Raw genomic sequence first — 13,346 nt, 5'->3', positions numbered from 1 at the left:
TAAAGTTCATATCAAAGTTCTACTAGCATGGAGATGATATTATAAAATGCTAACCCTTGTGTTTTCATCTGTACTATTTACTATGTGGGCCTCTTTTATTCAGGGAGACAGACATCTTTCATCAAATTTATGGCTTGTAAGCTCAGAAGACCTGGTCCAGGTTACAACAGGACAAGACAGATCTGGAAGAATATGCTATTACATAGAACTAGTTTTCCTGCAAAACACTACAGAAGTTAAGATAAAGATCTTCTGAGCTCAGGAGGCAAGGAGGATGGGAGGAGAGGAGAAGAGAGAGTTGGGTTTGGAGGGCTCTGCACTGTCTTATCCCTTTGATAGAGCCCAAGTCCTGGAAGGGGTCAAGGAGATAAGGGATTTGTGTTTGTTTTCTGATTGGGGCCTGGGAAAATCAGCAAGATCTAGGAAGACCTAGGCTAGGCCCTCACATCTTGTATGGTCCCAGAATGTTGGGAAAACATTCGAAAATCCTCATGACAGGAGAACAGAAAGCGAAAGAAGTGGTATAAAGAGCCAGATGGAGTGAGCATGGTGGAGTTTATGACCAATGACTGGGGAGTAACCACCAATGACCAGATATGACCTCTTCACTCCCCACTCCCATTGCTTCATGTTTTAAAAGCCTCTTTGGATTGAGATCCACAATTCTAAATTCTAACTTGAATGAGTTTAAAATCAGATGACTCTAAAAACACAGTGATTAAAACTCCTTTTCCTGTCATACAGGAATTAAGTAGCATTCTAGAAAAATAAAGGTTGCCTTGCTTTTTTGCACAGCTGGATTCATAGCTACTAAGAGTAAACATCAATTCCAGTGAGCCATTCATATCCATTCAGAAAAGAAAATAATTTCATATCCACAGCCCAAAGTCCCAATGCTCACCACATTACTTCAAAACATATATAGGGCATCTAGGCAGCCCATACTCATCCTCGTTATCTATCCAGTGATGCTTCTATCCTCACTTCATATCCTATATAATATCTCTGCTGCAAGTACCCATGGTTTATAGACTAAAAACTAGACTCCTTAGTATGTCATCCAAGGTTCTCAAAATCAAACCCCATGCTACCTGTGCAGCCTTGCGGAAAACCCCTCAGTGAGGTCTAAAGTACGACCACAAAGGAAGTGCCCATCCTGACCCTGTGATCTCACTCTACCACATCTTTCCTGTGTTTGTTCCCTTACTTCCCATTGTTGCCTCTACCCAACTCTTTCTTAATATTTTATTCTTTTTTAAAACATCACTAGAAGATATTTTTCCATTGATTTTTTAGAGAGAGTGGAAGAGAGAGGGAAAGACAGAGAGAAATATCGATGTGAGAGAAACACATCAATAGGTTACCTCCTGCACACACCCTGACCAGGGCCCTGGGCGGGGAGGAGCCTGCAATCAAGGTATGTGCCCTTGACCAGAATCAAACCCAGGATCCTTTGGTCTGCAGGCCAACGCTCTATCCACTGAGCCAAACCGACTAGGGCATCTTTCTTAATATTTTAAAGCATGGACTTTGGAATCTTAACAGACATGGATTCAAGGTTCCAATTTTAATTCTTCCAGTGACTAGCAAGAATACCCTGAACAAGTTTCCTCTCATGTACACTTATATTAGACATTAATAAATGGGATGATTCTGAATTATAATTAGACAATGAGTTGAAAGTTAGTTAATGAATGGTACCTAGAACATGGTAATACTTTAAAAAGGGAGGGAATATTATTCAAATTAATGATCCAACACAAATCTTACTGATCTTAAAATAATTATTGATGTATCTGGCTCACCAGGTAGGTCATGAGTTCTCTGGTGGCAAGAACATCGTCAAAATCTGCACTGTCTGTCCCTTAGCAGGCATTCAGTAAGTGGCAATGGGAATGCATGTTGAGATTAATATTCAAAGCTCAGTTTATCTGAGTTTTAAAATACCTGACAAGTCCTCTCTGGCACCCCAGGCAGAATTAACAGCTCCTTCCGCTAGGAGCTGCTCGTGCTTCCATATGCCTTTCATTTCAAGTTGCCTTGTTACATGTTGTTTATATGCTACCTTCCAATTATTCACTTGTCACTTATTTAAATGCCCCTCAATAAAATGTTAAATTCTTGAAAATTTATCATCTTGTTAGCTCAACCGCCTTTTCTTGAACTTAAAGCTATCTCTAAACTTAAAAACAGAGCCTGGGACATAATAGAAGCTCACTCAATACTTTCTAAGTCATGCTGAAAACTTCAAATCATTTTTCCTAGTTGTAGTGAGTCAATAACATCATGTCTATACTTCAAGAGCAAAGTAGGGTGGGGAAAGGGAAGTGGCAAATTGCTGTGCACAGCTGAGCAGGGTTGTCGCTGACCCCACAGGGCAGCTGGGCTCAACATGAGAGGCAAGCTTTCGCTTTTGATCTTCAAGATAACATTTTAAAATATAAAGCAAAGAGAATTTGAGATAACGTGCATGCTTTCCTTTCAGATATGCCATCTGGAATCTGAGGCCCTTGGATTAAGAATCACAAGACCTCCTTACTAAATAAAGACGGCCAGGCTCCTGGGGAGCCAACAAAAAGGGATACACAGCAAGGATAAGAGCAGAAGTTACTCCCGCAGAAAGCAGCAGGAAGGAGCTCAGGAGTCCCACCCCCTTGTCCACAGCAGGCCAAATCCTACTGGCTTCTATTTTCATCTTGCTGCCTGCACCATCACCAAGTATTAATTGTCCCAGTTCCCTGATGAAGGAAATGGGTGGGAGACAGGATTACAGCAGCAACCCCATTTGAACCAGGATTTGTGATTTTCAGGACCAGCTACTCATGCCTGCAGGTAGGCAGCGGAGATGGAGGCTTAGCAAGGTCTCAGTCCTAGCGGAGAGTGCACAGCCTAAGTGAGCTGTGCAGAACGAGAAGGAAAAACAAACAAACTCTGTATGCCATTGCGCCTGGGGTTGTAACTATTCTCTCAGTGGGTCTTCTATAAATTCCTTCAGGCTCAGAAAGTAATTGGTAGGTACATCCATGTTTCTTTTTCTTCCACCTTCCATCCCACAGTTATCTCTCTGAACACGCAACCTGTTCCTTCTGCACAAAGTCCTATCCCACAACTGAGCCACCAAATTGGATGATTTTATGATACAGATGAAAACAATTGGGACAAGAACCTAGGATGCCTGCCGGGATGTTGAGACTTTTTCTCCAGAATCTGTTCCTGCAATTCCCAGTGCTTTCCACAGGGGGAATGGAACTAGAGAAGGTGCTGGAAAGGAGAACTCCAAGGGCCACGTGAAGCCCAAGGGCCTACAACCCTCTCTGATGATAGATACTCATGTGGAGCATGTGGATGTATTTGGGAAGAGGTATGACCAGCCCAGTCACATCACTGTGATTTCAAGATTATGTTAAAGTACCTAATTCCGGGAAGATACGCATCAGACAACCTGAATATATAAGAGACTCCACCACTAATCTCAAAAACAGCACAAATTGTATAGCTCGTGTGTAAACAGTTATCAAGCACCCTCTTGTGTTTCAATTGTGCCTCAGTTTCTCTACCACTATGGCTGCAGCAACTTTTGTTGCATGGCCTAGAGCAGTGGTTGGCAAACTGTGGCTCACGAGCCACATGCGGCTCTTTGGCCCCTTGGGTGTGGCTCTTCCACAAAATACTGACTTCTGCGCATGGGCCACGAAGTTTCAATCGCACTGTACATGCGTGCCCGCACGTGGTATTTTGTGGAAGAGTCACACTCAAGGTGACAAAGAGCCACATGTGGCTCGCGAGCCGCAGTTTGCCGACCACTGGCCTAGAGTTTTAAGGTTTCATCCCAAGCCCATAAAAAATGTTGGGAGAAGAAGTAGAAGAGGGATCAAAATGTCAGGAAGGAGAGTGGAGGGAGAGAGATATACAGAACAGCTCACTCACCCTTTCCTCTTACTGATCTTATGTTTGAAAAGCTCACAGTGGGTGGATATTACTAAACATATATGTTGTCTGGAAACTCACCCATCTATGTGAGCACAGGGCTTACTGCACTGGGAGAGGAGGTTAATATAAAAAGTAACTGAGCCCTAACCGGTTTGGCTCAGTGGATAGAGCGTCGGCCTGCGGACTCAAGGGTCCCAGGTTCGATTCTAGTCAAGGGCATGTACCTTGGTTGCGGGCACATCCCCAGTTAGGGAGTGTGCAGGAGGCAGCTGATCAATGTTTCTCTCTCATCGATGTTTCTAACTGTCTATCCCTCTCCCTTCCTCTCTGTAAAAAATCAAGAAAATATATATTTTTTTAAAAAAGTAACTGAGATGGGGGAAGAGTTCAGGAGCTCAACATCCATTTGCTGTTTGTGTTAAAGTTTATTTTCCTTTAGTTTCCCTGACCCACTAGGCAGCTAAGCTCCAACAGGTGATGTGGCCACAAAGAATATGCTGCAGTTTGACTCACAAAGGACTTGAACTAGGAATGGAGAAGCCAGAACTTGCAGGGATCACCAGATTTCAGCTCATTCTCTCTACCAGTGATGGCGAACCTATGACACGTGTGTCAGAGGTGACACGCAAACTCATTTTTTTGGTTGATTTTTGTTAAATGGCATTTAAATATATAAAATAAATATCAAAAAATATACATCTTTGTTTTACTATGGTTGCAAATATCAAAAAATTTCTATATGTGACACGGCACCAGAGTTAAGTTAGGGTTTTTCAAAATGCTGACACGCCAAGCTCAAAAGGTTCGCCATCACTGCTCTATACACTACTGACGAGCAGCCATACCCACAACGGCAGCCCAAGAGGAAACGTGCTAACTGGGGCTAGGAAAAAGACTTGTGATCATAAATGTAAGGCCATCAATAGTAAGACCTTGACAAGGCCTTAGATATCACTGAATGCCTGCCCCCGCCCCCCCATTTATGACCATGAACTCTGATGACCTGGGAGAGCTCCCCCATATCCCAGTGGCTCTAGCATAAATAATAGCCTCTCCTGTCCCTTTCAGAAGTGTCCTGGTTTAGTCAACAAATTATGTATCATCGATTCATTTGGCAAATTGGAAAGCTGAGGCCCAAAGAGGGGAGGGAAACTAGTGGCAGTGGGTATAGAGGTGGAATAGGTTATTGGTTGGTTTGCTATGGCCAACCAGAAATAAAGCAAAACAAACAAACACAACCCAATCTCCTCTGCCCATTACATTAAAACTACCTATCTCTCTATCTACCTCTTGACTAGACGATAAACGCTTCAAGGCCAAAGTCTGTGTCTTTGCACCTTATTTATCAGTGTCAAGCACACCTCAGGCACTTTATAAGTATCAGTTTTCTTTATATATTAGCACACTTATATGCATGTTATCCCATTTGGTTCTCCAGAGGCACTACACGGTGGATAAGATTGAATGAAGATGAGAAAACTTAAAGCCTGGGATGTTAAACATTGGGTTTGTTCATAGCAAAACCACCAAATCCCAGGTCTTCAAAGCTTCTTTCCATTGCATTATAGGCGGCGTTGGAAGGAATCTAAAAGCAGAGGGATGTTTGCTTAGAGCAGTGATGGTGAACCTCTGACACGCGAACTCATTTTTTGGTTGATTTTTCTTTGTTCAATGGCATTTCAATATATAAAATAAATATCAAAAATATACATCTTTGTGTTACTATGGTTGCAAATATCAAAAAATTTCTATATGTGACACGGCACCAGAGTTAAGTTAGGGTTTTTCAAAATGCTGACACGCCGAGCTCAAAAGGTTCACCATCACTGGCTTAGAGCGAGAGAGCCCAGAAGAGCAAGGAAAAGGTGGGGGGCAGAGGAACATCTCCATGGGCTCAGAGGTTGACTGTTGGACCAGCAAACTTGTTTTTGGGGCCTTGTATTTATTCCAAGATGGCTGCTCCTTTGAGAAAAGGAAGCCCCTCACGTGCTGTGGTGGGTGGAGGCGGAGGTTTGGACAGAGCCTGGGATGCCACAAGGGCAGAGGGTCAGAGCGGATGGGCTGGAGCAGGACTGAATGGGCCTCTAGTGCAGCAGCTAGGTTGGGTCAAGCCAACAAGGGTTTTCCCCTCTTGAGAACTTCCATACGATGTATCCAGGGCCCCATTCAAGAAAGGATCAACACTCGCATTTTCCTGGTTGTTTACTTTAAGCAAAATTAAAGCTTAGCATTTTTGAAAAAAAAAATGTATTTCTTGGAGACAACTATATTTTGGCCCAACCCACATCCCACTAGAACTCACCACACAGAGTTTCCAGTTCCTTCCCCAAGGCCACAGCGCCACTGTACCGTGCAGGGTGACATTTTATTGACTTAATTTCTACTTTTTAAAATTCTCCCATTCTAGCTCCTGTAGCAACCAGTTGGCTTGTATTCTTTTGTCGGGACATTGTCTCTTTTCCTCACAACCATGAAGTCAGTGCATTGGTTGTTTACTTCCATGAAAACCTTTTTTTCAATAATGAAATAAACTTTACCTGACTTGGAGCTGTAAATGCCCCCAGGGATCATTGGGAGCCTCCTTGACTTCCTCCTGGCCCAAATGTCATCACTCTTCAGTCGACCATAGGACACCCTAGGAAAGAAAAGAGATACATGCTTGTTCAGGTGGGAGGTGACAAAATGGCAGAGACACATCTTTCTTCTTAACTCAAAGTATATATTATGGCTTCTCTCTCCTCCCCCTCCCCATGGCCAATAACTTTCTAGCAATCCAGTGTAGAATGATTAGGAGGAACAAGAAAGGAATCCCAGCAAAATCTCATGCCATGACTCAAATTTCCATTTTCCACAAATGGTAGTAAGAATTGCTCATCTTCTTGAAGGGGACTAAGAACAGGGTATCTGTGGTATCCTCCTGGGAAGTAGAGGGCCCTGTGTGCACACACTCAAAGGCTTTTTCATGCCTCAGGAATCCAACCACTGTCAGCAGCAGCACACAGTGTGGTTGCCGTCCCCACGAGTGTATCTTTCGCGTCAAGTGGTCCTCATGGTTCATCTTGGCAACAACAAGGACCACAGTAAAAGCTAATTGTTCTTTCTTTCATTTTCTTCTGTCAAAAGCAGTAGACTTTGGTGGTGAGGGATTTTGGAAACCTGCAGACTTTTCACTCATATCCTGAGCTGGCTACTTCCTGATTGTGTGACCTTGTGACCTAACTTCTCTGAGTCTAGGTGTCCTCATCTGGAAAGTGGTAAGAGCACTACTTATGAACTGGATGTTCTGAGGATCCAGTGAGATAATACAGATGGGTGCCTTAGGCATAGAAACATCAATCCATGGCAACTGTTATCACTGTACTAGTTTCGCAGTGTCATCAAGTGTGTGGATGGCTACACCCAAGCCCAGACTCTTCTGTGTTCTCATGACTTTCTCCTATTTAACACTCTGCACAAGTCACGTGGGGTTTCATCGGTAGTAGGCACACTCCCATGAGTGGCTAAGGAGAGGTGATGCATGGCAGAGATGCATAGAAGCTAGGCCCCTCATGTTTACTCTGAGAGAGCAGGGATGATTCCAGCACAGGCACCCTCATTCTCATTGCAGGCTCAGAGTCGGTGCATAATTATGTGGTGTCTCACTAGGGATGTTACGGACAGCATGCAGGCTGTGCACTGCATGGAAGTCTGCAGAAAACGACAGTCCGAGTGTCAAATCTGTCCCAGTACTACTTTTAGAAATAAGTTTTCATTGGAATACAGCCATGTCCATTCATCTATCTATTGTCTATGGCTACTTTTGTACTATAACGGTGGAGCTCAGTAGTTTCAATAGAGACCTCAAAGCCTAAAATATTTATTATCTGTCTTTTAGAGAAAAAGTCGGCAGGCTTCTGTGCTTAGCCTTTGGACCTGATACCTTGCACACAGTAGGTGCTCAATGGTAGATCCTCCTGTTGAATGGATAAATGAATAAAGATTCAAATACCAACTCAAAATGTTTAAGCATTCATCATAAGGGAATGGAATGGAGAGGATGAAAAAACAAACAGACCTTGAAATGGGACTTAGGTTCCTGTGCCTACTCTGCCCTTAATGAGTGTGAGTGGCCCCTAGATCAATCATTTCCTGTCTCTGCATCCCAGTTTCCTCATCTTTGAAATGGGAACCCCAAGCCCATTTTACTGGGGCTGTCATGAAGAATAAAAGGAAATCACAAATATAAGAGCATCTGGCCCATTCCTGGCACATAACAGAAGGGAATCGATGTGAGAAGAAAAAGCAAGAATGACGAGAAACTCTTAGCTTCTGAATAAAGGATCTGCCCTGTCACAGAGAAGCAAACAGAGTAATTCATACGTTTAATTGGCAGATGTCATGGAAAACGCTTCAAGGAGCATTCTACACAGAGACTCCCAGGCCAGCCTGTGTTCAAACAAACCAGACAGCCAACCCACAGCCTGAGCCAGGAGCCAAATATTTCAGACACCATCGGGGCTGTTCCGCATGCGGCTGGCGCCCGGCCACAGGAAGTCCTTGGTGCTGGCTAGAACCTGGTGAGGCTACTGCGATTTCTCCTCTACTTGATCCTCTCCATAGACCACCGCCCAGATAAGGGGCATGGAGAGAAAAAAGGGGTCTCCCCCTTTATCACGGCTGCTGCTGTCCCAGCTAAACAAGAACATGGGGCTCTCTGAGGGCTGCCAGGAGTAAAGTCTGCGGACCAACAAGCCTTTTGTTTCCATTTGCTCCTGGGATGGGTCTGGGGGTGAGTGCGAGTCTATCCTAATGTTGACCTTGGGGGAAGCTGTGCCACATCTCCACCCAGATCTCATTTTATGGTGTGTGGAGTTTTATGGGCCAATTTAACGTGGGAGAGGAGACGCAAAGGCTGATGTGTGGACTGGACTCAAGAGTCATAAATCCGAAGGCAAATTATTCCAGAATTATAAGCCCCACTTAGCAATGTCCAAGGGTAATAGCCAGTGCTCGGTGGCAGGGGTTGGACTTGACTTCCAAAGTTATTTCAGGGGCCATTTGTAGGACAAACGCCTTTTCATTTCACTGGGACAGGTAAATGTTTTCAAATGGGGTCTCCTAAAAATGCTGGGATTCAGCCAAAGTCCCCAAATGGTGGGAACCCCGAACACCCCCGTCCTCTTTGCCCAGGACAGTTCATTCAGGAAGTCTGAAACCTGACAGCACATGATTTACACGTTATCTGCACAAAACACAACCACACTCACTTCTTGGCTTGAACTTGGGACCTGAGGAGATTTCTGAAAACCCTTTCATTGTGAGGCCTTGGCTAGGACACAACGAAGCTAAATTCCCAAGTTCCCACAGGCTGTCAAGCAGAAAGAAGGATGTTTTCATGAAGACCCGAAACCCGGTCTTGCACGCCTGTCAGTTTGTGACAATAGCTCAGGAACCCGTGTGCATGTTTTTGTCCAGAACTACGGAAAGGCCAGCAAATAAAAGGGCTGGATGAGGCAGAACCGATCCAGCCATCAGCGTATACAGGGGCTCTCTTCTCCTCACATTTCTGAACACCCGGAAAGAGAAATACCTAAGACCTGCTGGGATTGCAGTGAGCAAATGGAAAGTCAGGCTGAAGTCCCCTGAGTGTTACCCTGACACACCCCTTCCCCAGAATACCTGTTGCCTGTGACCGTGTACCGCTGGCTTTTCCAAGGTCCCTTCTTGTAGGCATCCGATTTCCGAGGGTTTTTCAACAACAGTCCCACCAGCTTCTCTAAGCATAACATCCCTCAAATTTCCCACCCAAAACACATTATCATGAATATTTTCAAAAGCTATGAATAGCCCTGTCCCTTCACATCTACTGGCTGCCGGCGGACAGTGTCTGGTGGCCCTCATTCAAAATGAATAGTGGGGCTGCTGAAAATCTAGACAGTAAGAGGACTCCTGCCGGTGTCACCATAACCTCAGGTCTGGCTTGGAAAGGCCTCTGGCCAAGGCCCTTTCTTTCCTAACTTCTTGGGTTTTAGACTTTTGTTTCAAGATCTGTGAAAACTATTTTGCCATTAGTAGAGGTATTGGCTCATCTGGGCACAAAGTAATTTTTTAAAAAATATCAGCATCTATCTTCATGAATTCATGAATTTTTCATCCACAGTCAAGTGAAATGTTCTTCTGTTTGCCAGTGTTTAAATTACAGGTTGGAAAACACTCAGAGTTTGAAATTCAAGCTGACGAGATAAATGACAGGATGGGGAATAGAAGTGGCCATTGGCAGTCATTCAAAATGGGATAGTCTTCTCTGTACGAGGTATTGAGGCCCATTAATATAGCGCAGAAAAAATAATTGGACTCCACCAGATTAGGATAGAAGCTCATAAGTAGTGTTTGGTAATGACCTAGGTTTTAGGTGCTATGGTTAACTCATGGCTGTTCTGTGTTTGAGAGAGAAATACATAACGTAAAACGTGCCGGCATGGACCAATGATGAGAGTGCACCATGAAACAATAATGATTATTAATCCAACTGTACTGACTGTATTTCTTATTTTCTGCATTGTTGATGCTCTGTCATTTGGAGTCTTGATCCTGGAGAGACTGTTCCTTCCAAGACTGGTTTATTCCTAGAGATAGCAAATGACACCCCTATAAGCATGCCTTTACTCTACAAACCAACCAATCCAGATTCTCCATTCCTGACTATTTCCTTTATCAAATTCTCACACACCAAGCCAACATGCCTCCTGCCCTAAATCACCCAAGGCCAAGTACCAGACAACTAGGGACCACCCGTATAGCCCGTAGCCCACTGAGATCATTCAAACTATCTAATCCTAAACTGGCTCAGCATATCTATCCTGCCTTGCCCATTCCTCAATAAAGGCTCGAGGCTGTATTCGTCTCTCTCCCCCTCTGTCTCCTGGTCAACTTGGCTGCTTTCCCATATGGCCTTACATAGAGCGCTGTGCCTTCTGTTTCTAAGGACCTGCAAGTATAAATTTCTTCCAAGATAACCATTTTCATATCTGTGTGCCTTACCATACTTTTTTTTAAAATCCTTACCCAAGGATATTTTCCCATTGATTTTTAGTGAGAGTGCAAGGGAGGGAGAAGGGGGAGAGAGAAACATCGATGTGAGATAGACACACTGATTGGTTGCCTTCCATATGCACCGTGACCTGGGCTGGGGATCAAGTATGCAACCGAGGTACATGCCCTTGACCAAGAATCAAACCCGAGACCCTTAGGTCCATGGACCGATGCTCTAACCACTGAGAAAACTGGCTAGGGCTTACTATACTTGATTTAAATAAATCCTAGGTATGTTTTTAGAACACGACTTTGTGCAGTGGAGATGCAACTGAAGAAAGATCAAGAGTAGAATGATGAAGGAGAGGAAGGTCATTGGCTGTCTAGAGCAATAAGGACTGGCCATGCTTCTCAACGTTGCAGTGCATATGGAGAAGGGGAGAAGAGGGCTAGAAAGGAAGATGGGTGGGAGTCCCTCATGAACACTGCAAGCCTTCCCAACCTGAGCCATTGAGACTTTGAAGTGGGAACAGTCAAAAGGAGGAGGAGGAGGGGTGGGGGGAGGAAGTGGATGAAGTGGTGGGAGAGAAAGAGGATTAATGCCATTCAGTTATTGAATCATGGGCACACCTCTGGTTTGTGGCACCCAGAAAGCCACGTCGGAACATATCTTGTTCTCATGCTCTGAGAAATTCAGAACTTTTTCTTGATTCATAGAACTGGAATGAAGAGACAGAGGTGAAAACCTAGATGAATATTTTTGTTAGTCAGACATGTCAATATTTAATCCAAGCCAGTGTTGCTAAATGGGCTCCCCAAACCAGTATCCTTTGCATTGTCAGTTTCTTTCTCTTTCAGTCTCTTAGACTCCTCCATAGGCGCGCGCGCACACACACACACACACACACACACACACACACACACACACACACAGCTGACAGTGCTCTAGGTGGCAAAGTAAACAAACAGGGCCGCTTTCATAGCCTGTTCTTCAGTTAAGTGCATACAGCACACCTCCCCTACTTGGTAGCAAAGGCACATTTTCCACTTGTTACACATCTGCTGAGACACTTTAAAAATAAAAATTATGGAAAAGATTGGCACCTTGGCAAGGGCCTTAAATGAGATGACCTCGAAGGTTGCTTTCCTTCTCTTTTCATCATTCATATGAGAAAAAATGTCATTTCAGGAGAGTATACTGTAGGCGGCTCTCAATTATTCACAGACGTATTAATTTTCCTAGCAGATTTTTCCATCTTGATGAAATGAGCTCAGAGAAGGCTTTGCAGCCCTAAGTAACTTTTCCTGCCACTGGCCCGAAAAGTTCTGGGGGGCTGGGTGCCTCTCATCCCTTTCTCTCCATTTATTCACCAGAGAGGACAAATCCCTAACACTATTTGGCTAAACACCCTCCAGATTCCCACTTTAATGTTATGAATGTCCTTTATTTTAGTAATCAGAAATGTATCAACAAAACATTTTAAATCCTGTCCAATTCTATTTTCAAGTGTAATTGCTGTTATCAGTTGAACATATATTCTTTGCAAATATTTTGCTTAAGTAAACACATACGTAATGTGTGTATGTCTGCATGTGTATAATACACAAAAGAATTGTGGCAGACAATGTCCTTTGACAACCTGACAGCCATGAACTTCAAATTTCTACTTTCTAGCTATAAAAACCCATTTTTTTAAGGTAAAGGAAAGAGCCCAGCCAGTGTGCTCAGTGGTTGAGCTTTGACCTATGAACCAGGAGGTCATGGTTCGATTCTCTGTCAGGGCATATGCCTGCATTGCTGGCTCAATCCCCAGTAGGGGTCTTGCAGGAGGCAGCCGATCAACGATTCTCTCTCATCATTGATGTTTCTATCTTTTTCTCTCTCTTCCTCTCTGAAATCAATAAAAATATATTTTTAAAACATTAAGGAAGAGGAAAGAGATCTTTTTGTTGGTTTGAGATTTTTTTGGTTGTCTTATTTTTTTTTATTGAGGTGTAACCTGAGTACTGTAAATTTCACAGTTGATAAGTTCAATGAATGTTTACACATGTATGCAGTTGTCAAACCACCATGCAGGTCAGGATATAGATTATGTCTATCACCCCAGGAAACCTCATCATTATCCTTCCCAGTCAATATCTCCTCAGGGTAATTACTATCCTGTTCTATATAATCCTAGCAACATCACATCGTAAATTACAGATAAATTAAATAATACTGCACATAATCTTTTGTGTCTGGCTTTTGCCAGCATTTCTAGGAGGTTAATTCATGGATTGTCACATGATTCAGTGGCTTATCTTTCTCATAGCTGTGTGGTTTTCATTGCATGCATATGTCACAATTGACCCACTCTCTTACTGATGAACACCTGAGTTGCTTCCAGTTTTGTGGTATCACAAAT

General features: G+C 43.6%; 1 protein-coding gene across 1 annotated transcript in view; it reads right to left on the bottom strand.

The window, feature by feature from the left end:
• ANKFN1 (ankyrin repeat and fibronectin type III domain containing 1) overlaps window positions 1-13,346 on the bottom strand; it is a 482,658-nt gene that overhangs the window by 402,744 nt on the left and 66,568 nt on the right. Inside the window, exon 2 of the mRNA XM_081109618.1 lies at window positions 6,468-6,565. Coding sequence (XP_080965744.1) covers window positions 6,468-6,501 — 34 coding nt within the window. The 5' untranslated portion in view covers window positions 6,502-6,565. The remainder of the gene's footprint in view (window positions 1-6,467; window positions 6,566-13,346) is intronic.

This window comes from Myotis nattereri, assembly GCF_964212035.1.
Source record: "Myotis nattereri genome assembly, chromosome: 16".
Taxonomy (NCBI): Eukaryota; Metazoa; Chordata; class Mammalia; order Chiroptera; family Vespertilionidae; genus Myotis; species Myotis nattereri.
Note: the sequence above shows the minus strand (reverse complement) of the source record. Positions and strands in the feature narration are given on the sequence as shown.